The sequence below is a fragment of the Electrona antarctica genome, assembly GCF_951216825.1.
Source record: "Electrona antarctica genome assembly, chromosome: 7".
NCBI lineage: Eukaryota > Metazoa > Chordata > Actinopteri > Myctophiformes > Myctophidae > Electrona > Electrona antarctica.
This window is the reverse complement of record NC_136812.1, coordinates 9,791,516-9,818,753: the sequence shown is the minus strand read 5'-3', so window position 1 is coordinate 9,818,753 and position 27,238 is coordinate 9,791,516. Positions and strand designations below refer to the sequence as shown.

Sequence of the window (27,238 nt, the reverse complement as noted above, 5' to 3'; positions counted from 1 at the left end):
GTAAATGGCACTAGCTAATACAATTTGATCTAATTTAATTAATATAACTAAATTAGTAGTGTGACAGTCATGCTGGTAGTAACGGGACATAACTGCCCACACGAGGAACACTACTATGTAAGAGGATAAACTATTTCACATGCATTTAGTTTCTGGATTCAAGCAGCCACATTCAACTACATGCTGGTGGTGTTCTTTTTATGGGCAGATACTGCTAAATGTAGTTAAAGGTGTAATGTTTCTTGAAATACCACAATCTGTTTTCTCACTATATATGTTGTACCCATGAGATCTCAATGGATGATAAACATTACAGAATGCTTTTCAGAACATCAGGCAACCCAGTCCGACCAGTGTCGGACACAATGAAATAGCAAATGTGTGCAGGGAAGTGAAAAATGATAATCCATTCCATTTACTGCAAAGAACAGACTAGAGAGAGTAGCCAGTGGGGTTGTGTTCAGCATTATATTAAAGGCAACAGAACATCACATGATTCACATCTGGTCATATAACACAATAATATCAATATAAAATAACATCGCTTATAATGTAAAGTCTGTCCGAGCCCTCTATATCCCAGGACACTTGTCTTGAGACCTTTCTGTTCGGGGCTCTCTGGCATTCTGTGGCTGCTTGGCAGCGAAGTCACAACCCCAAACGTACTGGTTAGGAGATTATCGTCGTTCCATCATTTGGTCCTGGGTGTGACGTGTCCGTCCATCCAACACATTTATTTGGCGGATGTGTTTCACATCCTTTCTTCACCAGTGGACGACATGGGAGGGTGACCGCCTCATTGTTAATATTAAAATCATATTTCGGCCACCCTCATAATGAGCAACCACACCACTCGACTTTTAAACAAATCACGCACTGTACATCTCCACAACAGAACCAAGCAGGGCTTACCATCATGACTGGGGATAAAACTACATGCAGACAAAAGGGGACAAAATTCCCATTTGAATCTAATGTCCTTGTTTTTTAAACTAAATAGTAAAATCTGTGCTATAAATATTACGTGAACCACCCTAGCTAGAGCAGTTCTGGTTCGTTTTCTCTGACAGGGTTTGCCCTTTTGGCCCTGTAGTGGAAAGCAGGCATGTTGTGTTTGGCCTCGTGTTGGAAATGTCAAATGTCTGAGAAGACAATGGGGTACATTTTGTCATAGTGATCCACAAAATGGACCTCCAATCCCTCCCTGATGTAGTCTGCCAGATCGGAAAAGTCCTTCTTGTTCTCAGCAGGTAGGATTATGCAGGTCACTCCTGCGCGACGAGCCTGGGGAACAAAAGACAACATTATGAGACAGAGACGATGTTGAGAATGAGTGTCTGCTTTACACCTATCAGTAGCATTTTACTGATCACTGGTCCTCATTTATATGACAACATATGACAGAAAACTCGTCGTACGGTTAGTTCTACGCAATGCTCTGCATTTATCACTCAGTTATTTGTCATGAGTGGAGCCTACGATCACATCTCATGTCAATTGTCAAGTCTCAACTTAATATTGTGTATGCAAATGTTTGAGCGACTCTGCTGTAAACAAAGTGAGACATTAATCTGGCTTGTGGGGTCTCGTACACAATATTGCACAGGATAACGCAGTACAATTGGGTGCTATTGGATGTTCCGATGCAGAGTCGTAGCTACAACTGGGGGCTGTACGAAGGAGACAGGACCTCATTCATTGCTTCTAAAATAAAATGCAAATAGTAGGTCAACATGGGAAGCAGGCAATGCTACGTTTAGTAGCATTGGATATATTCTTTATCTCTGCCACTGTTGACAGCATCAGTGATTCATTAAAGACTGCATTCTTAATACTTCTGTATACAACATTTTACGTTGTTTGATTATAATTGTGACATTAACATAACATAAGTTTCTCTTCTTGGCCATATACTCTAAAGCATGAACTATAACATGAAACCGAGAATTGAGATAGAGATTTCTGCACTCGGATCTGCGATGGTTTCTGTGTGTGCCGGTGTGCCTGACCGCAGGTTCATGTGGGAGTCAAACTTACAGCTATCGTCTTCTCCTTGATTCCCCCCACCGGTAGTATTTTGCCAGTCAGAGACAACTCTCCTGTCATTGCTACATTCTGGCGCACTGGCCGGTTGGTTGCTAGGGACAGCAGAGCGGTAACGATGGTGCAGCCAGCACTTGGCCCATCCTTGGGAGTAGCCCCCTGGAAATGAAAATGCAGCTTTATTAAAGCAGCTAGTCACCCTAAGTGAGTTGTTTCATGGCAAGAGGCACTCAAGTGGAATACAATACAAAACGTTTTTCTAGTGGGTGATGCACCAAGAGAATAGCTCCTTGCACACAGCCTGCTTTTTAATAGAACCTTTGTGGACATTTTCTTAAGAAATTAGTTCCAGACCCACAGGAACGCACCCAGGGTGCCGGCCCGTTTCCGGCAAGCCGCCCCACGTCCGAAACGGTTGAGAAATGACAGAGTTACCGTGTGGGGGTCCCTCTACTGTACCCTCTACTGTACTGTACTGTCACACCCGAAATCACCATATTTACAGTTAATATGTGTGTGTGTTAGGTTGCGCACAAGTGGTGAAAACCACCCACCCAGCCAGCCGCCAACCCACACACACACACAGCTCCGTAAGGGAGTGGTTGCACCACTCAAAAAAAAGGTTATTGTATCACAAGGTTACCTCGGGAACATGCAGGTGCAGGTGGGAGTTGACGAGGAAGTCGTTATCCGGTTCCTGTTTCATGAGGAATCCTCTGGCAAAGGTTAAGGCAATTTTGACACTTTCCTTCATTACGTCACCAAGCTGACCTGCAAGGGTGAAGGAGGAGACATTGGCCCTTCATTACATATTAGTTTCACGCCTTAGGCTGTATTATTCATCTCTTATGTTCAGTCTAGTGTCTGATGTTATGACCGACCTGTGATCTCCAGCGATCCCTCTTTCGATCCCTCTTTCTCCCCTTTTGCCTCACGAGGGCGACGTAGCAATGTCTCTATGAACAGAGTAGTGCCACCTGGAGAGAGAGTTGTATTTTGTTTATGTAGACATAGCACTATATAGTATATATGCATAGTTTCATTATATAGATATATTCCACTGTTATGTTCTTAGCTTACGTATGATTCATGATAACTAGTCTTTATGTATATGATGCATCTGTATGCTTAATGTAAATCGCTCTGGATTAAGCGTCTGCTAAATGCCTAAATCGTAAATTGTTACAGCAGTGCCCATTTGGTTACAAACTATCATTTAGCTGGGGACCCCCTGGAACTGCCTCAAGGACCCCTGGGGGTCCCCGGATCCCACTTTGAGAATCGCTGTGTTACAAGGTTAGGTTAGTAGATATATTAATGCATACAGTACAGTCTGTCTGGCCTATGCATGCGAGCATCTCACCCATGGCGGTCCATGCCAGGCCCATGACGACACCCGGCGGAGTTTCCTCATACATTCGGTCGACGGTGAACAGCGGTTTGCCAACGTAGTTCTGCAGGTTATCGGGTGTGATGGTGACGGCGCTATCATCCCCGCTAACGATATGGAACGCCACTTTACGGAACACCTGGGAGAGACGGGCATAGAGACACAAACATACACGCAGGAGACATCAACATGGCTTAGTTCAGATATGTAACCTGTGTAACTAAGAGAACACTTGTTATTTAAACCTAGCATACATACTGATACTTGGTAAATAAGGTAACGACTCGAGTAATATGTTTTTAATGTCCTGTCCTGTCCCTATGTCTCTATGTTTAGGGTACCAACAGGGGGCACTGTTGCACCACTTCAGACAGGACTCATTTAGTCATCAGAATAACAATGTTCCCTTTTAGAATATAGTGAATATTGCTCACTAAACATTTAAGTAAAGTAAATAGGCCCATAGGCTCCCCATCTCTTGTTTCTGTAGTGAGAGGCGACTTCATGTGTACAAGTACATCCCCCAGCCATGTACAAACAAGTACACCTTCTGGACATGACGCTAGTAGTTACAGTATGTCGCTTACCCCCCAATCCAGCCCTTACCTGAGTGCCAAGCAGGGAGGCATTGGACCCCATTTTTATAGTCTTTGGTATGACCCCGCCACCCCGGCCATGGGTTATACCAAAGGGTCATATGCCAACCTACCCACTAAACATAACTTTGTACTTCACGGTCATGTCAAGTTTAGATTTACCTTTTCAATTTGTTTCTGTAGATTCCTGACCCCAGACTCCCTGCAGTACTGTCTGATGAGCAGACTGAGGGCGTCTGGAGAGAGGGAGGCCTTCTCCTCTGTAAGACCACACAGTGTACGCAGCTGAGGGACCAGGTAACGCTGCGTTTGGAGACAGCGTGAAGAGAGGGGAACAGAGAGAGAGAGACGGGGAGAAAAAGATGGGAGAGAGAGATGTCATTCGAAGAAGTCTTCAAAAAGTGGCATAGCACGATGATGCATAAAGCTCCTTCTAATAGGCAGGAGCGAATGTGAATAGTTACTATTATGGACATGTGTATTCTTAAGAACACACCGGTCATTGTGTGCTAAAAGTCTGACTTTTTAGACCGTTTTCAAAGTGTAGGTCAATGAGAATATATTGGATCATCACTTTTGAAGCTACGGAGCAACTATTGAAGATATCAAAATTGCAATGAAATTACACAACTCAAACCTTTACCAAAGGTTAGCTGTGAGATTCCTTTGCATAACTGACACAATGACCGGATATAGTAGGATTTGTTTCTGCGTGCGGAAATGCCAGTTGAATAGAGATGCTTTCCATGGCGTTACCTCTGCAATTTTAAGCTTCTCCTCTGCCACGTATCCCGACACATTAATCATCTCCATCCTGTCCCTCAGAGGCTCTGGAATGGTGTCGACCACGTTGGCTGTACAAATAAACAAAACCTGATTGGAGAGAACAGAGAGAGAGAGAAGGCAGAGATTTAGACAACAGGATTTTGATGCAAGTACAATGGGAATAGATAGTACAGGTACTAGGTAACCGTTAAAAATAAAAAGGGAACTCATCAAATAGTTCAGTCAACATTTGCACCCAACAGATGAAGGCACTGGCTTTGTGGAGGAGGCCCTTCTAAGTTCAAGTTATAAATGTCTGACCTAAACAGCATTTTTGTTTATCCTCCAAGTTGAGACGACCTAGGTCATATCTGGAAAATGTGCATCACAACCTAATGAATTAGTATTTTATCTAATACTCAGGTAAGAATAAGATACTACGATAGCGGTATTGTTTTTTAAATGCCGATGAAGCACATTTTCTTATTACCTGTACATGTGCATGAGTATCAGAGCATCATGCATGCGCACAGACTCTCCTACCTTTGATAGGTCCACAGGCACATCCAGGTAATGATCCAGGAAGTTGGCATTCTGCTCAGGGTCCAGAAGCTCCAACAGTGCCGAGGACGGGTCACCCTGGTAACCACGGCCGATTTTGTCCACCTAACAGCGACAGGTTAGGTTAACCAAACACAGTTTAACATGTTAACATTGTCAACATTGTTATTACCGTATTAGTATTATATCACACTCCAGCCTATCCACCTAGCAAAAGCAATATTCAGTTATGCTAGGAGAGAACAGTGAAGTCATAGCACTTTGTAATTATGTAGAAATTACTTGCAGTTGAAGTCTCATGAACAACCTCCACTAACCTCATCTATGAGCACCAGTGGATTCTCGGTCTTGGTTTTCTTCAAGCACTGGATTATTTTCCCTGGCATTGCACCTACATAGGTCCTCCTGGACACAGAAAGATACATTTAAAGTTACATATAGGACCAACAGTGCTAATAATGCAAGTAGAAATAGTAGCCACTATTTGTTGATTCAGTAAATTGGAAGTTTAGGATCATGTTTAACAAGTCCCCAACAACAAGGCGTGTGTGTGTGTGTGTGTGTGTGTGTGTGTGTGTGTGTGTGTGTGTGTGTGTATGCGCGCATGCACCAATCAATTCTGATTGGATTTGAATCAAACTTCATACAAAGCTTGACAGTCGACCAAGGACACTGAATTCTAAAATAGTTTTCAAATGAAATAAAATGTGTATTAATGCCCACTAGTATCTAATACATTTTGATAATATGACTTTGTTAAAGGCTTAAATGCTCACACACAGGCCTAGGCAGTTCCCCATGTGCCATTTTAGTTTGCATTTACTCTATTCTCAAAGCCTAAATACTGTATTCTCCTTTGTGTGCAAAAAACAAACAAATAAAAGTTACTCAAAGATTTAAATCATAGACTGCCAAACATCTGGAGTGCACTGTTGGCCATTTTGCAATTGTAGAAGATAAACTGTAGTAGTATTTACAGTACTGCCAGACTATACTTGCGTACCTATGGCCTTTGATCTCAGCCACGTCAGTCATGCCTCCCACGCTGAACCGGAAATACTGCCTGTTGAGGGCTCTGGCGATGGAGCGGGCTATGGAGGTCTTCCCGACTCCTGGAGGGCCATAGAAGCACAGGATCTTCCCCTGGGTAGACCCACGCAGCTGACTGACCGCTATGAACTCCTACAGACAGACAGACAACAGGGAGAAAGGATATTATATCAGTTCTATAAAGAGAGAGCGAGTATGTGTGTACTCTCTCCCCCAGTATGTCAAGTTAATGATACCTGAACAAATTGGTGGTGTTCAGTGTGAAAACAACCCGTCTGAGAAATGACATTCTGATCTTCACACTGCAGGCAGCCTGTTATCAGGCCTCCTAAATTAACCTACAGATACTGAATTCTGGGGTTGGAGTTAAATAGTACAGAATTTGTTCCTAGTAGTACTTCCTAGCATTGATGTGTTCTTACTTGGGCAACAGTACCAAAAAACTAGTGTAATAATTTACATAAATTACAAAAGAAAAATCTGTTTTATATATAAAATACAAATGGCAGAGCTGTATCTGGAAGAGATGTTGGTGGCAGCAATATTGTGATGATTGTACTGTATTTGGTGTGAAATTGTGAATATGTATTTTATGACTTTTTGTTTTCATGTCTTCATTGTACTGTTAAGTGTGTTATGTTGTGCCCCATGTGTTGTCAACTTGTCATGCTCGTGGGCCATCGTCTTTGTTTAATTAAAATATTGAAACACACAAAAAAAAATGTTTATACTACGCATTCTATATTCTGTACTAGCATTTCTATGTAAAATTCTGCTCTGTCAAACTGCCAGCAGAAGTCAAAGTCATATATGGTATTCTAACCAAGATGCGTTTCTTGACATCATCCATCCCATAGTGATCTTCTTCCAGAACCTCTTTGGCTCGGTCCAGTGCCAGATTCTCTTCACTGTACGTCCCCCAGGGCATACTGGTCAGCCAGTCGAGGTAGTTACGGGTTACACTAGAACACAAAGACACAACCTTTAATTAAGACGGTAATTAAACTCAAGTTACTCAACTAAGTCAACTAAACTAATAATCAAATCACCACTGATTGACAGTGGATCAGAATAAAGTTTAGAGTGGAGCAGTAGATATGACAAGGTTGTTTAGTGTTGAGCATATAGTAGGAGAACAGAGGAGAATAAGATAATTATTGTATTATTAAGATAACAAAAACTGTAGCAGAGACTAAGCCCAAACCACATCAAAGGGTCGGATCAGACGGTTTTAAGGTCAACCACAACAATGCAACTCATTGAGTGGCTTTAAGGTCAATGTATGCTTTCAGCGACGAGTTTGGAATGACATGGCACACTACGTTTCACAATGTTCAGAGTTTTGAGCATTCAACAGCGTGGTCAGAAAATGTAAACAAGGATGTGAATGTAGTCTTCTTCAGCTCTGTGGTAATGGAGCTTCCCAACCAATCAGCGTCCATTCATTTCTCCAAGGTACACGACACACTGCGATGGTCTTCCGTGACCCATTTGTATTGGTTTGATGGTCACTTTCGTTGTGCGACGATGTATCATTTGACACTTGTTGCGCAAAGCATAAATTGACCTTAACCGAGTGGTCCTCCTGTAATATGTAGAACACAATTGAAAACAGCAGAGAGCAGGGCAGACTAACTTGAACTCTGAAGAGTGGTTGTCCAACAGTCCCAGTTTGGTCAGTTCTTCATTGATGACATCCATGATGTGCTCAGGGACAGTTCTTTCCTTTAGCCTCTCTCTAAACTTCTCCTCGATGGCGTCCTTGTCGTCCTTCTCCAAACCCAGCTCCTGAAACAGCACAAAAGACCAACATTACTTTACAGGAGGCCATAATAAACTTCTGATGTAGTTTCCTTCATGCAGATTCAAAATCACTGCCTTACTCAAGGATCACACATACTGTAAAAGGAGACCAATCATGAGTTTCAAATGTACACCTGCCATGTTGGGGACCAACACGGATGTTTCAAGTTGTCTGACTGGCATAGAACTAACGTTCTACGCCAATCAGACAACTTGATACACCCGTGTTGGTCCCCAACATGGCAGGTGTAGGACTACATATGAAACTCATGAATATTGTCTATTCTGAGAATATGCCGTGTCTCCAACCTTCTTAATGATCTTGAGCTGCTCCTGTAACAGGTACTTCCTGTGGGTCTGCTTGATCTTCTCCTCAACCTGGTGGAGGAAGGAGAGGAAAGGCAAGGGTTTGAGAAAATGAGAGGGAATTGGTTGAATATTTAACAAATTCTATCATTCTCTATCGTGAGGACATGTGAAAATACAAGACACAAGACTTCCCGATCTCTCTCTGAAAAAAAGTCAAATTGTGCCTATTTCTGTAGGCCCAAGCACCAGTGGGTAGTGTTGGGTCTGATTCTCATATGTCCTCAGTTCAATATTGACGAGTTCCCCTTTAAGTAAGAACAAAAGACCATACAGCACAGTGGATTATAATTGTGAAAATGCATCCATGTGATAATGAGTTGACGTGACCTCTCTTCCCAGGCGTTGCTGTAGTTTACTGAGCTCATATTCCTTCTTCAGGAGAGACAGAGCCTTGTACAACCGCTTAGGGATCTGGGTCTCTTCCAGAACGTCCTGGAGTTCGTGGGACTCTGCTCCGGTCAGAGCTGCTCCCATGTCACTGAGGTAGATGGGGTTATCAACAACTCTCTGGCCCGCCTGCATCATCTGGAGAACTGACTCCCTGAGAGAGAGACACACACACACAGATGTAGTCATGACAACAAAATCCCCATGGAATAACGCTAAATAAAATCTCCTGACTGAAAGTTTAATGAAGAAGCCAGAAATCACAGTTTGACGGCTCACAATTTACAGCACTCGAAGCTTTAGAGATACAGGGCTTTGAAAATCCTGTTATAATGGAGGCTCAATGGAGCTGGATGGAAAAAACCCATAGCTGGTGGGGACGGAGGCATTGCATAGCTACTGGGGCAATGCTAAAAGGTAAATTGACGGTCTCCGCTATCATATGGAGTATATGGGATCTACAAAGTACGAACATGTTCGTGGTTGGCACCTGCCTACCCTAGCCTAGGAATAGGAGACTAGAATATGTTTGTAGATTAAATTATTTGTTGTTTGTTTATGTTTGATTAAGAATTAATGTTTGTTTAGAGTAAAATGTTTATTTAAAGGAGTGAAGCACCCCTCACTTCACACAAGGGTGATTTTTTTTCTTTCATTTGATTGACTGAATTTTCGGCAGACAAACCTGTAGAGTGGGTTGAGGGCGATGATGTCACGAATGGTCTTCACTATTTCAGCTGTCAGTGCCTGAGGAGGACGGAGCACAAGCAGAACACGAAATCATAAAATGTACCGTTATTCGACCGTACTTGACTGTACTCCTTTGCTGCTGGAAAAACACAGGTGCGTGTCTGTGTACCTTAACCTCCTCTGTCACGGTGAACTGTTCATGCTGGATGTTGTCCACCTCGACCATCAAGATGTCAGAGGGCAGTAGGGGCTGCAGGATCTCTGGGGTCAGGTCTGCCTCTTTTATCTGACAAGTAAGAGCAATAGACCCATCAAAGTGTATAGGGACAGATTTGTCAATATGTCAAAGAAGAGGAGGGAGGAGAGTAGTACTGATCAACAAACAAAACATCATAGCGCATGGAAATATCTTATTCTTACTTATAAATGGTAAATGGTGCATTTATATAGCACCTTTATCCAAGGTGCTTTACATAGACTTTCACCCATTCACACACACACACACACATTCATACACCGATGGCAGCGGAAACCATGCAAGGCACCAACCAGCAAGCACATCAGGAGCAATTTGGGGTTCAGTGTCTTGCTCAAGAACACTTCGACACTAACTCTGGTGGAGCCCGGGTTCGAACTGGCAACCTTGCGGTTGCCATCCAGCGGTTACCATCCAGCCACTCTACCCCTGAGCCACCGCCAACAGTCCTAAATATAATATTTTATATATGAGCGGTATATATGGGCGGAAAGACTAACTACAGGCAGCATTCAGAGGCGTTCCCTGTCGCTGCCACCCCCCACTGTTGGCCTGGGGATGGGTGTGTAGACTACCACGTTCAACCGGCGAGATTGTAAAGAGTGCCAAGGTTCATGCTATCTACACGCCTTTAACTCCCAGCTGAGCAGGCGGGGTGCATACTTAGTTTAGACTAGTCATTGGTTAGACATGGGTTAAGGTTAGGTTTAGGTGTGCTGCCCCGTGGGAGGTTAGGTTTAGGGTGAGGGTTTGAGATAGGTTGTAGGACTAATGACTGGTCTAACCAATGACTAGTCTAAACCAAAAACTGTCTAAACTAAGTACTGCACCACGCCCAAGCCACTACCAGGAATCAAACCCAAGCCTCTGTGGTGGTCGGCGAGTCATTTTAACTCTATGCCCCCCTCAAAATAAAAAAAGAAATCGACAGCATACTGCACAATATAATACAGTGGCAAATGATCTGTATCAGGGAGAGAGAAAACATTTTCCCTGCACTGACCTTATCCTCCAGTGTTTCTGTAACGGCACCAGAAGGGTCTTTACGGTTACGTTTGGGTTTGCGTCTTGGTGCTGCCTTGGGTTGTGAGCCGCTCTCTGCTTCAGACTCTGATGTAGTGGAGGTCGCCTCCTCCTCCGGTTCCACATCAAGCTGCCGGTTGATACGGATCCTGACCAATCACAATGCACAGAACAAAGGTGATATAGATCCTCCTGACCAATTACAATGCACATAACAAAGGTGATATAGATCCTCCTGACAAATCACAATGCCCATAACAAAGGTAATACTGGTGATATTATAGATCCTGACAGCCTCAGAATGTGCAGTGGACAGTAGGGCTGTGACGGTTAGAAATGTAAGTTGACGATTAATCGTCACAAAAATATTTGTTATTAACAATTTAATTGTGATTTTATGCATATAGCTTGTAGATCTGCAATTTATGCTATTTTAGATTTTTTTATGGACAATTTAACATGGAAACGATTGACAATTATGCCAAAATAATTGTGATTATCTCAAATAATTGCGATTAAGCATTGTGACAGGCCTAGTGGACAGAGTCACTGTATAATAGTAGTTTCACTGCAGTGGCAGCCATGTTGATGATGTGGTTGTGGTCTGATTGGCTGACCTGTCCATAGCCCAGCAATGACACGCAGAGTGGGTAGACGGAAATCGGTCCATCTTATAATGAGCATTAGGAGCAATTAAACAAAAATATGGTTTGAAAATGGGTCAAGTACTCAAGCAGAATTATAATGTCTAACCTGCGGTGTCCCATGACAATCATTCTTAGCTTGTCCCCCAAGTCCTGCATCTCATGGATCTGAACGAAGGTTCCTGTGGAATAGATGGCATCTAGAGACTCCACCACATCGGATTCATTACTAGAGATGGAGAGAGAGACACAGAGAGAGACACAGAGAGAGAGAGAGAGACACAGACATAGACATAGACATAGAGAGAGAGAGAGAGAGACGGTGGAATGGATGAGTAAAAAACAAACAAACAGCTCACCCATTATATTTGTGAGAGCCAGAGAATGAAGCAACACTAAATAAAGATAAGTATATTAATGATAATGATGAGAGCATCCACATTGAAGGATAATGTTCTGTAAACATGTTGAACATGAGTGGTGTGGCCCTTAGTGCCCCCCAGTTCATATTCTACTGGTGGCAGGTTATGAGTTAAACTTACTGTTGATATGGCACACTGACCATCAAGATAATTAAAACTTGGCACTTCATGTCAAAAAGGCTGCCAACCCTACACACAAAACCTTCCATTCATTAACATAAATTCATTGTGGAGAATCGGAGCAGCAGTATTGCAGTCGCTGTACGGCACCGTTGTGACGAAAACAGAGCAGAGCCAGAAGGCAAAGCTCTCTGTCTAGTGTCTACCGAGCAATCTTCTTTCCTACTCTCACCTATGGTCATGAAGTGTGGGTCATGACCGAAAGAATAAGGTCGCGACTCGCGAATACAAACGGCCAAAATAAGTTCTCTTTGACGGGTGGCTGGCATCTCCCTTAGAGATAGGGTGAGAAGTTCAGTCACACGAGAGAGAATCAGAGTAGAGTCGCTGCTTCTGCGCCTGGAAAGGAGGCAGCTTGGTTCGGGCATCTGGTTAGGATTCATTTCGGGCGTCTCCCTAGGGAGGTCCTCGAGGAACGTCCCACTGGGAGGAGACCCCGGGGCAGACCAAGGCACAGTTGGAGGAATCACATCGACTCACTGGCCTTGGTACGCTTTGGGATCCCCCAGGAGGAAGTTAGAGAAGTCTGGAGCTCTCTGGTGGAGCTGTTGCCCCTGCGACTCGACTACGGATTAGTGGTTGAAGATGGATGGAGTTCATACACTACACTGTGTCCATTTCAGAAGATCTCTGAGATCCTTATTAGTAGATTTTTATTACATTTGCTTGCAATTTTATCATCAGGTTGTTATATTGTTTTGGTGTGGAGCGCCACTGCAGAATGAAGTAAAGTAAAGAAAGTAAACATTGCTTATCACATTTATTTAAAAAGGACTTGTTCCGAACTTCCGAGTGTGTTGGTATGTCTCATTCATGCAAGTTCATTCAAGGGGTGAGTTAAACTGACTAATCCGGCACTGTTAAATACAAAAATAATCTTAAAAGTGGGCTCATCTTCGTACTTATCGTCTCTCTTCAAGAAGACGCCAGCGTAGGGCTGAGCCAGCCGAACCTTCCTCCTCAACAGTTCCATCAAAGGTTTATTTTTCACCTGTCAGAAAAATACAAAAATCACAAATGCTGGTCACACTGGTATGCAATGTGATTGACACACACACACACACACACACACACACACACACACACACACACACACACACACACACACACACACACACACACACACACACACACACACACACACACACACAGCGAGAAGACCACACTCTAACTTTTAGATTAAATTGAATATATAACAGAACAAATGTTGTCATTTTCTACAAAACATGGTTACAGTGATTTTAGTACTCTGCTCACTGCAGTCTGCATATAACCGGTGGTCTGTGTCAACTGTAACATTGCATCATCCTGCTATGTCCTTCAGAGACAGTGCCTCCCCCCCTTAACTCAACAGATACATAAAACAAACACTAGCTCTGGTTCAGAGCAGAGCTACATAACATAAGCACTTTATTTCTCAGCCAAGGTTTACATCACACTACAAATTAAGCCCAAGTTCATATAAATGAATGGATGCAATGAACCGACCTTACCTCTATTATTTTTATGAATCGGGGAAACACGGGGTTCCTGTTAACGGCAATCAGCGGCACATAGGGAAACACGTCGGGCACCAGCATGGGCGTGAGAGCGGTCATCTGGGGTCCGTACGCCCCGGCTCCCCCGCCGTCACTGCCGGACTCCTCGCCCCCGGAGCTCGCGCCGCTCTCCGCGCCGTCCTCGCCGCCGGCTGCGCTGCCGCGGTTCCCGTACGCCCGGCTGTCCGCGTTGACCTGCTGGGGCAGCCGGCGACCGAGCGGGGCGAGGAACCCCGTTTCCCCGCCGCCGATCGCGCCTGCCACCCGGGACCAGCGGTGGTGGGGTCTCCCCGCTAGCCTCCAGCAACCTGCTGTCATTGACGAAGTGATGGGAACGCTATCCAATGTTTTCTTTAGGGTCAAATTCACGCTAAACGGGCGCCTGGTGACGAACCCTGTGAGCGCGGAGGTTCCTCTGAAGCACGACGAGGACGCCGCGCCGACTCGGCATATTCGGCTCCAGTTTTGCGACATAAAGTTTGAGTTTTTGTACAGCTGCCTAGAAGCACCGATCATCCTCACGGAGGTGGCCATGTTGCTAGAGCTTTCTACAACACGAGCACCACGTGACCAAAACACGTTCCTTTTCTTCCGGCAGCGTTTGATGATGCTTGGCTGCTTGCCCCGCCCCATGCACTGGGGTAGGCTTGCGTTAGGTCAAAAGGTCATGAAAAGGCAATACTACTCAAGGGTAAAGGTCAAGTTTATTTGTATGTCCCAGAGTTTTGGGGACTGGTTGTTAGAGTTCAGAACCCGCGGCAGTGGTTCTGTAACTAAGAACTTAACCGAGATGTCTAAACACAACTATATCTGGATTGTAAAGCCAAATATCGCTGATATATTGGTTGTAACTTAAGGATGCGTGTCACGATGACGATGCTAGTGAGTCAACTGTCTGTGGATGCGTGTCACAATGACGATGCTATAGTCGTCTATCCATATATGGAGTTTCTACATTGACCTGATGTCAGTAACTATGATGTCAGTAGCACTAGATGTCTCTGTCATCTCCATATGTGGAACTCCTGTGAGAGGGAGTGAGAGCATTCGTTACAGGTAGTAATTCAAATATAGTAATAAAATCACACCTGTGTGAAGTGAGCGGTGCAACTGTACCGTATGGGGGTCCGTGGGGGGTACCGGCAACATCGGCCCAGTTACGGTGAGCCATCCCGCGTCGGAAATGGTCGAGACGTGACAAAGTTACCGTGTTGCAGCTTTTCATGCTCGGACATACACATACACATACATACATAGACACACATAGCTGCGTAATGGAGCGGAGGCACCGCTCAAAAATCACTTGTGTGAAGTGAGGGGCGCTCATATCATCATACATCACATTCCATGCTCAGTCAATCAGCTGAGCACATTCCATGCTCATAATACAGACACACAAAGCTGTGCATAGGAGCTCAAAAAAGTAATGAATTACTAAATGAATAAAGTTGTCCATGGGGATTGGAGGTCTGACAAGCCATATTCGATAAAACATTGGTGATGTTGGCCATAGGGGATGGTACATGCCCATAATACTCCAGGCCAGAGCCAACATAACACTTACAAAAAACTAAAAAGTTATGGCCTTCTAACGCCAACTTTATTTTAAACCGACATCAAACATGACAACAACCAACCAGCAGAGTATAAAATAAATAATTTATTCATGTTGTTGTCAGGCATGATGGTTATAAAAGACATTTCTGGTTTACAACTGAAATGTACGGTTTCACAGATCAGCACTGAACAGAACAGACATTCTGCTCTCTGTTATACAGTAGCTTCCATGTGAATTCCTCCCAGCATAGAGAGACACAAAAACATATATCGCCTATAGCCACGATTAAAAGTACGGTAGTATTTTAAGTAAGTTCACACAAGTATGAGGCAGTCGCGCATAGGGAATGAAAAGATACGGACAGTACACGTCAGCAACAGCAGGGAGAGACAATAGACCATCAGCAGTGGTTATTATGAACCATTCTTGTCTGTGCAGAAATCACTTTCAATTCAACAACAAAAAAGTAAAAACTGATAATAGGTAACAATAAATTCTCTAATATTTCTCAAAAGCAGCAAGCCAATTAGCTGCCAAGTCAATTAAGCCGGTGAGTACCAGGCTGCTTGTCAATGTTCAGTGAGACAGAAACATTAAGTAAAACAACCACCAACCAGCATTTCCATGGACTGGCCTAAACTAAATCAACTAAATCCAAATTAATTTCATCAATATCATTATTATTCCTTTATCAAGACACTTCATACTGTGGAATATTACATGCTGGAACCTGTACATCAACTTGTAATGACAGATATGTAGTATGAAGAACACAAGTGCACATATCTTAAAAAGTTGTATTGAGGTATTTGGAACTTCTCGAAGAATCTGGTTCAATTACTAACTCTTGGAAATAGATTTCATTGTTAAGCCATATTATTATTTAAAGCAAGAACGCCCGCACGACTCCAATGTCTTAGTTTCTCTTAACAGTCTTACCGGGTGCGCGGTCGAGGAAAGTTAACTTTTCAAGAAATTCTCTAAGGAGAGAATACCAGCACTCACGGACATGTCATTTGGTTTAAGGCACTTTTATTATTTTATATGCTGCAGAGCTGTGCTGTCTGCTCTGCAGCATACTGTGCGAATATAAAATAATAAAAGTGCCTTAAACCAAATTACATGTCCGTGAGTGCTGGTATTCTCTCATTAAAGAATTTCTTGAAAAGCCATATTATTAGCCAAAACTCTGCAATCTAAAGAATAGAGTACAGGATACCATATTGTAAATTCGATCAGAAAGCATGACAAACCATCAGGGCATAAATGACACCGACAGCCCAGCAGGAAGTTTTGCATAGAGCTCCATGTTGTTTCATTAAAGTCCGTAGAGTAGGAGATTGGGCCTATTGGATTCTTTCTATTTCAATTTTTCTAAAATGTTTTCCACCCTTTTCTCCCAATTTGGTCATTCTGTCAATTCACAATTGTCCTTGTCGTTGCCGACCCCTGCTTGTTGGTCTTTAGGGAGGGTGTACTGGTGTAGGGTGTTGTCTCATTGACCAATTGTGTTCGTTGGGACGCCTGGCCAATGCTAGAGGCATTGTTTTGCCTGTGAATCCAGTCTACTGAGGCACTACATATGGCGCCATATTAGGGACGAACTGTCTCTCTGTATTTGATGTACTGAACCGAACCGGTAACAAGTGATTGCCTTGCGAGGATTCAATCCCCTGGGTCTCTGCAGTGGTCCCCATTAAGTCAATTCTACATACATCAAAATACATTTGAAGTGCAATTATTTAATCTCAAAGGCTATACTAACAGCTACAACCGTTCAACAGTTTTCTCCTTTAAATTATAAAATAAATTTAAAGGCATAGTTCACCCACAAAATTACTTTTTAAGACTTCAATTACTGAACCCATGAAGCCTTGAAATCATGGAGATTCATTCGTTTTTGTCACATTCCTGATCTAATATTCCAATATATGATGAATTTAAGTAAATAAGACGCCGTCGCCAATCTTAACAAGAGCATCACTATATTTAAAACATTTTATAACCTGGATAGTAGTAGTCCTCTGGATTACACTGTGAGAGTTGTTGTGGAGTTTGATTTAATTGAATTAAATATTGGAATGTTGGATCAGGAATGCAACAAATCAAAACTCCATGAATTCAAGGCTCCATGGGGTGAGTAATTGATAGAAAAGGTCCTTTTGTGGGTGAACTATGTGAGAAGATGTGAAAGCATTACTAAAGTGTATAGAGTACATTTACACTTGTATTAGCCTATAAACATGTTTGTAATCCCAATAGTGCTATTAAGAGGAACATACAAAGCTTCAGTTGTGTAACTGATGATTAATAATTAATGATTCATTCATTCATTACAGGAATACTTAGTAATTAGCAGTTATATAGACCTAGTAGAGACCAAGAAGATTTTGGTTTCACTTTGAATTATTTGATCATTAATTTGTTAACAAGGCAGGCCTTCAGTCATTACATTCACTTTGGTTGCATTCTCACTGACATAAAAAAGTATTTTTTTTTCTTTCTCCACTTATGCAATTCAGACCGGTTCTATATGTACAACACTGGCCGTGTAAAAGTGAATCTCATATGTCAATCTTAAATTATTTGAGCTGAATTATGTGGTCATTCTGCCAATTCCTCTTCAACAATGCACTATATGAGGGGTGGGAAACCATAAAAGATCAATAGAAAAAAAAAGAAGATGTAACGATAAAACCTGGATTGCATAAGTTAAAAATTAAATTAATATTTAATAAATTATTAATTTCAATATAAGAGGAAAAACTGACATACATGCAAACTAAAAACTAAAACATAGTAACACAATAACACTGAAAAAGGATATGTATTAGCTGCGTAAAGCAGTATCTAGAGCCTAATTAAGGGCACAGTCTCACACATTCTTTAGAAGCGTGACGTAAGTATCCTGTTCAAGGAGCAAAGGGGTGGCGTGTCCCGTTGTGGCATTTTGAGGCGGTGCTTTTGGGCTCCAAAGTGTGGAACATTGGTCAATTTGACCGGGTGTCAACAAACAGGAAAGAAAGCCCTGGTTTACCAGGCATTTCACTTTTCTTCTTCTTCAGTGAGCCAACCACTCCAGCATCATGTCTAACACACCAGAAAACCGGATATATACCCACAGCACCATATGGTAAATTGATGCATCTGACAAAGTATGCGTTGGCTACAATGGGCTCTAATGCAGGTGTGACAGGTGTTGCTTTTCTGGCTTAGCAACGAGTGACATTGTCATGTGATGAAGTATGAATTGAGGTTAAGGCAACAAACTTGGATATTAATATACAAACCTTGTTGTGTTCACTCTTGAAAACAAGGGTTCAATTCTCTTGTGAGACAAGGTGTGCCCTGTAACAAAACTATTTGAAGACTCGTCTGACAATGTCAACTGACGACTTGCTAAAATAATGCACTTTGTACCTTAATAAATCGAATGACCCCGCAGCAAACATTTGGAGATAATGTAGACGGGCAACTTGGGCCATTTCTTTTTACCACAGTGACTTTGTACCAGCTTCTTATTCTGATTCTCTGTGTTTCGGTTTGTTTAGTTATTTTATGTGGGGTGGGGGCACGCTCCTCTTGGACAAGTCTATTGATGCTAGCATCACCATGGGCCCAGGTTACAGCCTGCATCCATAATGCAGGCTGCAACTTAAATTCATATCAATCTAATGGGCTGGCTCAACAGTAGGTCCCAATGACAATCTCTTTCATTCATATTAATTTGCCAAGCTTTGTCCAACATTCTGTAGATTGGTGCAAAAATGTTTTGAGTCCAAACCCAAGCTGCTCACACAGTCTAAACGGTGGTCCCAAAGCCCATGTCATCCATGTCCTGACTGTCTACATCATCGTCCTCGCTCAGAGAAAAGTCTTTGTGGTTGGAAACAACTCTACTAGGGCTGCAGTAGTCAGAGGCTGGTACTACTCTGCTAGGGCTGCAGCTGGACTGCACATCTGTCAGGGAACAGTTGGCCATACTCAACTCCTTTGTCCCTCCTACCACTCCTACACCAATACCACATCCAAATCCTGCCATGCCAGCTCCAGCTACGGGTCCGAGTCTCTCTGCCTCGGCCATCAGCGCTAGCATGCTGTCCAGAGTGGGTCTGCTCTTACAGATATCGTCCAGCAGGTGGCAACGGTGCTGCAGCTGAACAATCAGCGTTTCTCTCTCTTTTAAGGACTGTTGGTAGTGATGGATTGTCTCCTCGTACCGGCAAAGCTTTTCATTAAGAAACGAGATTTCTCTGTGAAAAGAGAACGTGATTGTAAGGACAAAGGAGCTTCTGCACGCCTAAGGAATACAGTAGATGACAGGTGCGTAGGATACAGTTCACGCAGGAAACGGTAAACTCCAATACACTCTTTTTCTCCCCACATAATCTTTACTGACCATTCAGTCCAGACTCCAGATGGATAGAAACATAGTTAATTAAAGTTATTATACTTATTAAGTAGATAATTGTCATCAACTAAATGCACTCTCTTCTTGTATCGCTTAAAGATATCAGTGTTTTGTTTAGTATGAAATGAACTCCCCATTGCAATTAGAACTGCAGACTCACACCCAATCTTCCGCCGTAGTCTGAAGACTCACTTTACAGACTTATTATACAAAGGCTAACAATGCAATTTAGATAACATGTTATGTAGACAGTGTCCTCCTATAGTGTTTATAGTTTCAATGTACAGATTATTGATTTTCTTTGGATATTCTACTGTTAGACTGAATGATGATAGGTTCTTGGTTTACTTATGATCCTAGATGTCTATTTCTATGTATGTATTGATGTATTACCTTGTTATCTATGCTTACTGTAAATCGCTCTGGATTATGATTTATGAGCGTCTGCTTAATGCGTAAATTGTATATTCTACTATATGGCATTGCTGTCTCTCAGCTAAGGTTCACTGTGGCCTGGCCCGTAGTCACTTTTCTTTATTACAACCCACTTGCTCTCCTCACCTGTCTTTTGTCTCGGTTATATCCTGAGAGGCAGCTCTCATCTGTTCATCCTTGCGTATCAGACTCTCGGCCTGTTCCCTCACGGTATTCTCCGCTGCCTGCAGTCTCTCCTCCAGCTCTGCCACACGGCGGTGCACGGCTGCTAGGTGGACGTTGGCCTCTCTGATTTGGACTGGGGACGGCGAGTTGGACATGTCACTGACGTCTGGGAGCTGGCCTCTCGACCAAGGACTGCTACCAGTACCAGTACAGTCCCACCGGAGCTTACATCAAGTTATAGGACATTAACACAGGTGAGGGCAGGGTGGCTTCTCAGGAACTGAAAATAACAGTGAGAAGAATGATAAGAACAGCAATACAGAATAAACTCAATGAAGTCTGACCTGTTCTCTACTGTAGGCTTTATACAGTATTTCTGGTTAACATTGATTGTCAATGATTATTAGCTCTGGTCCATAGCTCCTTTACATTGGCATTAGTACTATGGACCAGAGCTAAATTACTATTATATTAGGAGGCACCATGACTAGCCTTAAGTAAGCTAAGCTAATCTTATTACTACACTGCAAATAAAGCATGCAGTAGCATCTCCAAAGTCTGAATGTTAGTCTGTTTACATTCTCTGCCATAACGAAAGTCACTGCTATAGTTTCACACACATTGGATGGCTGTGTGGATAGCTCAAATAAAATGCTAACATAACATCGGTTTCCTTGGCGACACGTCATGTATCCAGATCCCAGTCAAATGTATTTAGTTTAGCTTTGTAACCGCTTGTCGCGACCCCAGAAAACAACTCTATTAAGGCGGTTTCTGGCTGCGCCATCGGGTGGTGGGCTGTCACTCAGCAGCAACGATGAGGAGGATGTTGTTTATATCTCATAACTGGAGGAGTTTTTCTGCAACATGATGCTCACCTGTAGACATGACCCGGATATGGTCCAAGCTGTCATGTCATCATCATCAGCCTTTTTTGGCTTAGCGTTTTTGACGGAGCCGATCTACAAGCTCACAACGCGTGGCGAATGCCACGCGCCGTGAGCTTGCAGATCAGCTTTTTTCACAAGACGATGTGTCTATAAAGTTTCACTGTAGTCTCGCGAGAGAAAACCACAGTGTAGTTCGTGTGTGTGTATATGTCCTTGGATGTGAAATCAAATCCAAAATGGGTTACTGGGAACTCGAGGAGGGCAAAGATTGTGTTGAGAAGACATGGATCGTCACCAAAATAGGCACTGCTTTAGGTAAACACCATGTCATTCAAACAACCCGGCGTTTGTCTGCGTAAAGATCATGGAACAATTAACAACACAGGCGAAGTTATGACAACTCAGGCTGGCTAGCATGTTAGCTAACGTCACTTAGCTGCTAGTAAACACTGCAGTATCATTCATTTATGTTTGTGAGCATTATGATTCATGTACTAGCATGTATAGCATTGTCACTTGGCAGCGTGACTCTACGAACTTAGTTGTATATAATATAATGCCTTTGTTATAACACCTTTATCCTTCTGGTGGTGTATGTAATGTATGTGTGACTGTCCCCAGTTGAACTCTCTCAACACTGTCCTAAAAAATGTTGAGTCCAAAAGACCAGTGATTGTCTTCTCTCCACCTGTCTTGTCATAGCTCTGGTAGACTGGTACATAGCTCTATGGACCAGAGCTAGGGCTTGTCATAGCCCGTCTCCGGACCCCCCGGGTTGAGCTCCTTTGGACCGCTACCACGAAGGGTCCGGTCTCACCGGCGTCAAGCGACATGGGATGCAATCTGACTTTCCCTGTTTTACCTCTGTGCTGCGGTGTCGGTGTCACGCTGACATATTCCAAAATAAGCATATGAACGCTATAGGAGACAACGAACCTTCTGACCCCCCCCGCGAACGGCTCAGAAGCCGTTAAGTATTTTTAATGTTTGTACGACCATTTTGGCAGCTCTGAAATTCTCTCTTGTTGACATCCCATTGTACCGCCTCCAGCATATCGGTTGGCTAGCTGCGCCTCCCTACGCGCCTCGTAGGCGCAGCTAGCCAACCGAGATGTCAACAAGGAGGGACCGAAGAGAGAATTTCAGAGCTGCCAAAACAGTCGTACAAACATTAAAAATACTTAACGGCTTCTGAGCCGTTCGCGGGGGGGGTCAGAAGGTTCGTTGTCTCCTATAGCGTTCATATGCTTATTTTGGAATATGTCAGCGTGACACCGACACCGCAGCACAGAGGTAAAACAGGGAAAGTCAGATTGCATCCCATGTCGCTTGACGCCGGTGAGACCGGACCCTTCGTGGTAGCGGTCCAAAGGAGCTCAACCCGGGGGGTCCGGAGACGGGCTAGGCTTGTCATAGCTCTGGTAGACTGGTACATAGCTCTATGGACCAGAGCTAGGGCTTGTCATAGCTCTGGTAGACTGGTACATAGCTCTATGGACCAGAGCTAGGGCTTGTCATAGCCCCTCTCGGTACCCTCCGTAAAGCTTTTCTGAAATTTGGATGTCACTTTACGTAGGGTCCCTATGCATTTATTCCACGCGCTATGGTAGACGGATGTACATACCCTCCGTTCAGGCCGTGCTGCGGCCTGGTGGTGGTGGTGAGATGTTTCAAAAGATGCATAAAACTGCTATAGGAGCCGTTGTCTCCTATAGCAGTTTTATGCATCTTTTGAACGTGAGAGAAATTTAATTTGGTGCAGATGCCGTTAAGTATTTTTGCCATTAGTACTTTGTTTGACCGTTTTGGCTTCTCTCTTCCTCACTTCCTTATTGACTTCCTATTGTACCGCCTGAGACAGAGCAGATCAGAGGCAGGAACGTAGGGACGCACAGCTAGCCACTCTCGGTGCGGGAGGCGGTACAATAGGAAGTCCATAAGGAAGTCAAGGAAGTGAGGAAGAGAGAAGCCAAAACGGTCAAACACTTAACGGCATCTGCGCCAAATGAAATTTCTCTCACGTTTCCGTTGTCTCCTATAGCAGTTTTATGTATCTTTTGAAACATCTCACCACCACCACCAGGCCGTAGCACGGCCTGAACGGAGGGTATGTACATCTGTCTACCATCTGTCTACCAAATGCATAGGGACCCTACGTAAAGTGACATCCAAATTTCAGAAAAGCTTTACGGAGGGCGCCGAGAGGGGTTAGGGCTTGTCAGTGGATATGCGTCATACTACAATGTATTCCAGCCTTTCCAGGGCAGGTGGATATAACTTAAACCTATTACAATTTTGTGGCATTTGATATTGACAAATGTCTTGCTTTGTGTTTTGCAGGTCTGGTAGGCTCAGCATATCACATTGTAGCATTCCAGCCTGACTCTGCAATGGCTGCTGTCCAGAGGGCCACCGGTGCAACTGTTACCATGGGTAAGTAATTTGACCCAACAAAGTTTGAATCTCATGTAAATATTTGGGAAGCAAATTACACACTGTGTACTATTTTGCTGTTCAGGACAACATTATCCAGTGATGCAGACTTTGTGGGTGACCGATTGAGTCTCAAAGTTTAGCTTTGAGAGGCAAATTATGACATACGGCTCTGATTAGAAGAACAAACTTTTCACATAAAATAATGTCACTATTTATACTGGGCCTGGGTCTATCTCATTTATCCACATTTGAAAAGTTAATTTTAATATATCTGACATGAACATATGCAACTATGAATAACATTAACATTCTAGTAATATCAATGCACCAACATATCTTAATTTCTACCGTCTGAGTTGTTGATAAAACAACCTTCACACACCTAGAGTAGAGGCGTAGGAGCAGGTGTGTAGGCAAATGCACATCAATAATAAAATAGAAAAACGTGCCTGCACATAGTTGAGCTGCTTGGTACAAGAGGATAATTTATTTGAAGTAGGCAACATTTTGGTCACTGATGACCTTCAGGCATTCACACTAGTCTGAGTTAAATCAAACTAACACTGAGGATTGTACCGTGTGGCCTTGGTAGTATGCCGTAGTTCTGGAGCGAGGATGTCATACTAGTGAACTAGTCCATTGACCAAACACAAAAATCTGCTACTGTCTGAAAACTCACCTCTCCATAATCCAACTCATCCATCACATACCCTGTTGTAGGCTGGTGAGGTTTCATAGCGTCATGTCACTTACTCCAATCTCACTCTGGATAAGGGTGTCTGCTAAATGAATGCCTAAATTGTAACAAATCTTTTGTAGGCTGTGGCCTATAAACATCCAGCCTCTTCTGAAAAGCTTTAAAGTATAAAGTACTACATGTGGCTGTTGAACATTGTAATCTCCCACTCTGGTTGACCAGTGGAACTGAAGGTAGATGTGTATGTGTGTTTCTGTTTCTAAAGCATCCTTGGGAGCAATCTTTGGTATGGCCACGTGTCTCAGTGCTCAGGCTCGTGATGCTCCCGATGACCCTGTGAACTACTTTGTTGGAGGCTGTGCATCGGGTATATTCCTTGGAGCAAGGAGTAAGTAGTATTACAGACACTTACACTACCAATACAGAATACACACAAGTCTTCTGGTTTTCAACCTTTTTCATATCCCGGTCCATTATTTATTTGGCATTTGAGCCACGGAACACTATTTGATGAGATTTAGATTCTCAGACCCAAAACATATATTTTGTTATCATTGGATAAGATTTTGTCCACAATGCCATGCTGTATTGATGTGGTACTATTCCATAGGAGAGATAACACGCAAACATTGATCAAAATATCAATTCTTCGACATTCTCTAATTTTATAAATGAAGTAATGCAAATACTAGAGAAAAGGCACGAGCACTCAAATGTTTAAAAATTAGGAGAGGGTTGATAAAAATCAAGGTACTTTATTTAGAAATGTTTAAAAAAGCCAACATGTTTCGACTCCAAAAGAGTCTTCATCGGGGCAGGTATGCCTTAACCTGACTCCGCCAGATTGCGGCAGTACTGAGTTCACAAGTTCCCTCCTCCTGCCTGCATCTGGGATCTCTCAGGCAGAAACGATGAACCCGGAAGCAGCGGGACAAACATTTGATATCTCCATAATAATTTCGAGTTGTAGTCTTGTTAGGTTGTGTTTACATTGCGCTGTGGCACAGCTTCAATATGTCATAAGTCTGGCGTTGATCCCGCCTCTAGCGGCCCCATACAGCCGCATATCGCTCCGGCCATAATTCGAGTACATCGTCTCAGCCTGAGAGATCCCAGACTCACCCAGCTGGCAGAATGCAAATGTTGTCCAGCAGGGGGAGTGGTTCTACCAGGCTAGGTATGCCTGCCCTGATGAAGACTCCTTTTGGAGTCAAAACATTTTGGCTTTTTTAAACATTTCTAAATAAAGTACCTTGATTTTTATCCACCCTCTCCTCATTTGTAAACATTTTTGAGTGCTCGGATCGCAGCCTTTTCTCCACTCCCACTGTTCTTTGAAGCACCAGTCTACCTTTTAAACTTTTATTGCACCTCCATCGAGCACCTGGTTGATTCTCTTTTTGTAGTAATGCAGATGTTTAACAATAATGTAACTCTTCTCATTCCCTTACCAATTCCCACTGGTGTTTGAATACCAGGCCAAGACACTAGCTACCGTTTGGAAGATGCCCACCAAATGCAAAAAAGAACAAAATATCTAATAAGGGTCCATTTGGTTACCAACTCTCTAAAAATGTAGCTGGGGACCACCTGGAACCCCCTCAATAACCCCTGGTGGACCACTGAAATAAAGGATGAGGATAAATTACTTGATGTATGTGGGTGTGGGTGGCCATGCTCATATTGGTGTGTCTGTGTGTTTTACCCATTTCCAGCCCACAGTGCAATAACTGGTACAGGAGCCTGTCTTGGACTGGGAACTCTGGCCTTCTTCACCAAAGTTGGCAAGATGGAGGGGTGGAGGTTTTATGGACCACCAAAACTCTGAGGAGGAGGCAGCGAGACAGCAGGAGGAGGATGGGCGGGTGTAACATGTATATTGTATATTTAATTATTCCTTGAATAAAAACGTTTGTGGAAATGACATACTGACTGTTACTAACTCTCACCTAACGCAGAGGTTCCCAAACCTTTTCAGCTTGAGACCCAAAAACGAAATTTGGTGTCTTCTGTGACCCAAACTTAAAAAAAACATTTTAAATTAATCACATAAGCCCATTTAAAAAAAATTAAATGTTTGTTTTATGGAATTTATGGAATTGAACATTTACTGAGATTATTTTGAAAATTAAATCTTTGAAATTATACATTTTTGAGTGGTGCAAACCACTCCAACAACTGGCTTTGTACCCGTGTACACGTGTTCGTACCAAAAAAAACGAGCATGGTTGCCATGGTTGGTGCGTGACGTCACTGCACCACTCAGTTCACACGGGTGTGATGTTTTTTTTTCTCAGTCGGCAGGCATGCCCATACTCGTCCGAAAAAGTTGTGCTGATCCTAACTGATAACTGCGGTCTTGTCCATTGATACCAGTCGAAACGGGTGATAGGCTACAGTCTGTTTCTAATGTAACTACAAAAATAATAACTAATTCAGTAACTATAGCGTTTTCTCTCAATCAGTTGATTCTTCATATCCATATGAGTGAAACGGCCGGGATGACATGTTTATTTTTCAAACACAGTTCTTATGTGAGGCGATCTAAAATCCCCCTATGGGGATTACAATGCAAATAAAAAGTACATGAACCCGTGGATTTGGCGCCCTCTACCAATATTGACGCCAGACTTCGGTGTTCTATCGGTCTTTCCTTTAATATCACCTTGAGTATGATCACGTTGACACAGTTCTGCGGAACAGATCCTACCAACATGTCACTGATTGTACTTTTATGGGAGACAAACCACTTGTACTTGGATGAGAAACAAGCTACTTGTACGAGAAACAAGCAACTTGTACTTTTATGAGAAACAAGCAACTTGTACTTGTATGAGAAACAAGCTACTTGTACGAGAAACAAGCAACTTGTACTTGTATGAGAAACAAGCAACTTGTACTTGGATGAGAGAACAAACACACTTGTACT

General features: G+C 43.0%; 3 protein-coding genes across 5 annotated transcripts; 1 reads left to right on the top strand and 2 right to left on the bottom strand.

Annotated features, from left to right (window-relative positions):
* Positions 1 to 454: 454 nt before the first annotated feature.
* lonp1 (lon peptidase 1, mitochondrial) lies at positions 455 to 14,287 on the bottom strand. Its single transcript, XM_079506935.1, has 20 exons — positions 13,673 to 14,287; positions 13,082 to 13,170; positions 11,687 to 11,806; positions 10,914 to 11,082; positions 9,824 to 9,940; positions 9,650 to 9,711; positions 8,905 to 9,118; positions 8,518 to 8,586; positions 8,042 to 8,193; positions 7,229 to 7,367; positions 6,359 to 6,537; positions 5,673 to 5,760; positions 5,338 to 5,460; positions 4,786 to 4,902; positions 4,192 to 4,332; positions 3,407 to 3,572; positions 2,925 to 3,020; positions 2,687 to 2,814; positions 2,038 to 2,202; positions 455 to 1,284 (listed from the first exon to the last, which is right to left on the bottom strand). The coding sequence occupies exons 1-20, from the start codon at positions 14,249 to 14,251 to the stop codon at positions 1,135 to 1,137; spliced, it is 3,063 nt and encodes a 1,020-aa protein (XP_079363061.1). The 5' UTR covers positions 14,252 to 14,287; the 3' UTR covers positions 455 to 1,134.
* Positions 14,288 to 15,357: 1,070 nt separating this feature from the next.
* vmac (vimentin type intermediate filament associated coiled-coil protein) lies at positions 15,358 to 21,192 on the bottom strand. 3 transcript variants are annotated; one of them, XM_079506392.1, is made up of 3 exons: positions 21,165 to 21,192; positions 20,248 to 20,566; positions 15,358 to 19,528 (listed from the first exon to the last, which is right to left on the bottom strand). In XM_079506392.1, the coding sequence occupies exons 2-3, from the start codon at positions 20,439 to 20,441 to the stop codon at positions 19,078 to 19,080; spliced, it is 645 nt and encodes a 214-aa protein (XP_079362518.1). In that variant the 5' UTR covers positions 20,442 to 20,566; positions 21,165 to 21,192; the 3' UTR covers positions 15,358 to 19,077. The 3 variants fall into 3 exon arrangements, with proteins under 3 accessions (XP_079362518.1, XP_079362519.1, XP_079362517.1); XM_079506393.1 differs by lacking the exon at positions 21,165 to 21,192 and adding an exon at positions 20,907 to 21,102; XM_079506391.1 differs by lacking the exon at positions 21,165 to 21,192 and adding an exon at positions 20,946 to 21,102.
* Positions 21,193 to 21,358: 166 nt separating this feature from the next.
* On the top strand, positions 21,359 to 26,233 carry LOC306926634 (NADH dehydrogenase [ubiquinone] 1 alpha subcomplex subunit 11-like). The gene is made up of 4 exons (XM_079505989.1): positions 21,359 to 21,491; positions 23,517 to 23,609; positions 24,575 to 24,697; positions 26,025 to 26,233. The coding sequence occupies exons 1-4, from the start codon at positions 21,413 to 21,415 to the stop codon at positions 26,135 to 26,137; spliced, it is 408 nt and encodes a 135-aa protein (XP_079362115.1). The 5' UTR covers positions 21,359 to 21,412; the 3' UTR covers positions 26,138 to 26,233.
* Positions 26,234 to 27,238: the final 1,005 nt, after the last annotated feature.

Bases quoted from the DNA above. Each gene is read 5' to 3' on its own strand.
- lonp1 (XM_079506935.1), bottom strand. From the start codon at position 14,251: ATGGCCACCTCCGTGAGGATGATCGGTGCTTCTAGGCAGCTGTACAAA. The intron at 11,807-13,081 runs GTACGAAGATGA...CTCCATCTCTAG, and splicing joins TTCTTGAAGAGAGACGATAA to TAATGAATCCGATGTGGTGG. The intron at 2,815-2,924 runs GTCGGTCATAAC...TCACCCTTGCAG, and splicing joins GGGATCGCTGGAGATCACAG to GTCAGCTTGGTGACGTAATG.
- vmac (XM_079506392.1), bottom strand. From the start codon at position 20,441: ATGTCCAACTCGCCGTCCCCAGTCCAAATCAGAGAGGCCAACGTCCAC. The intron at 19,529-20,247 runs GTGAGGAGAGCA...CTCTTTTCACAG, and splicing joins ATAACCGAGACAAAAGACAG to AGAAATCTCGTTTCTTAATG.
- LOC306926634 (XM_079505989.1), top strand. From the start codon at position 21,413: ATGGGTTACTGGGAACTCGAGGAGGGCAAAGATTGTGTTGAGAAGACA. The intron at 23,610-24,574 runs GTAAGTAATTTG...CTGTTTCTAAAG, and splicing joins CGGTGCAACTGTTACCATGG to CATCCTTGGGAGCAATCTTT. The intron at 24,698-26,024 runs GTAAGTAGTATT...ACCCATTTCCAG, and splicing joins TATATTCCTTGGAGCAAGGA to CCCACAGTGCAATAACTGGT.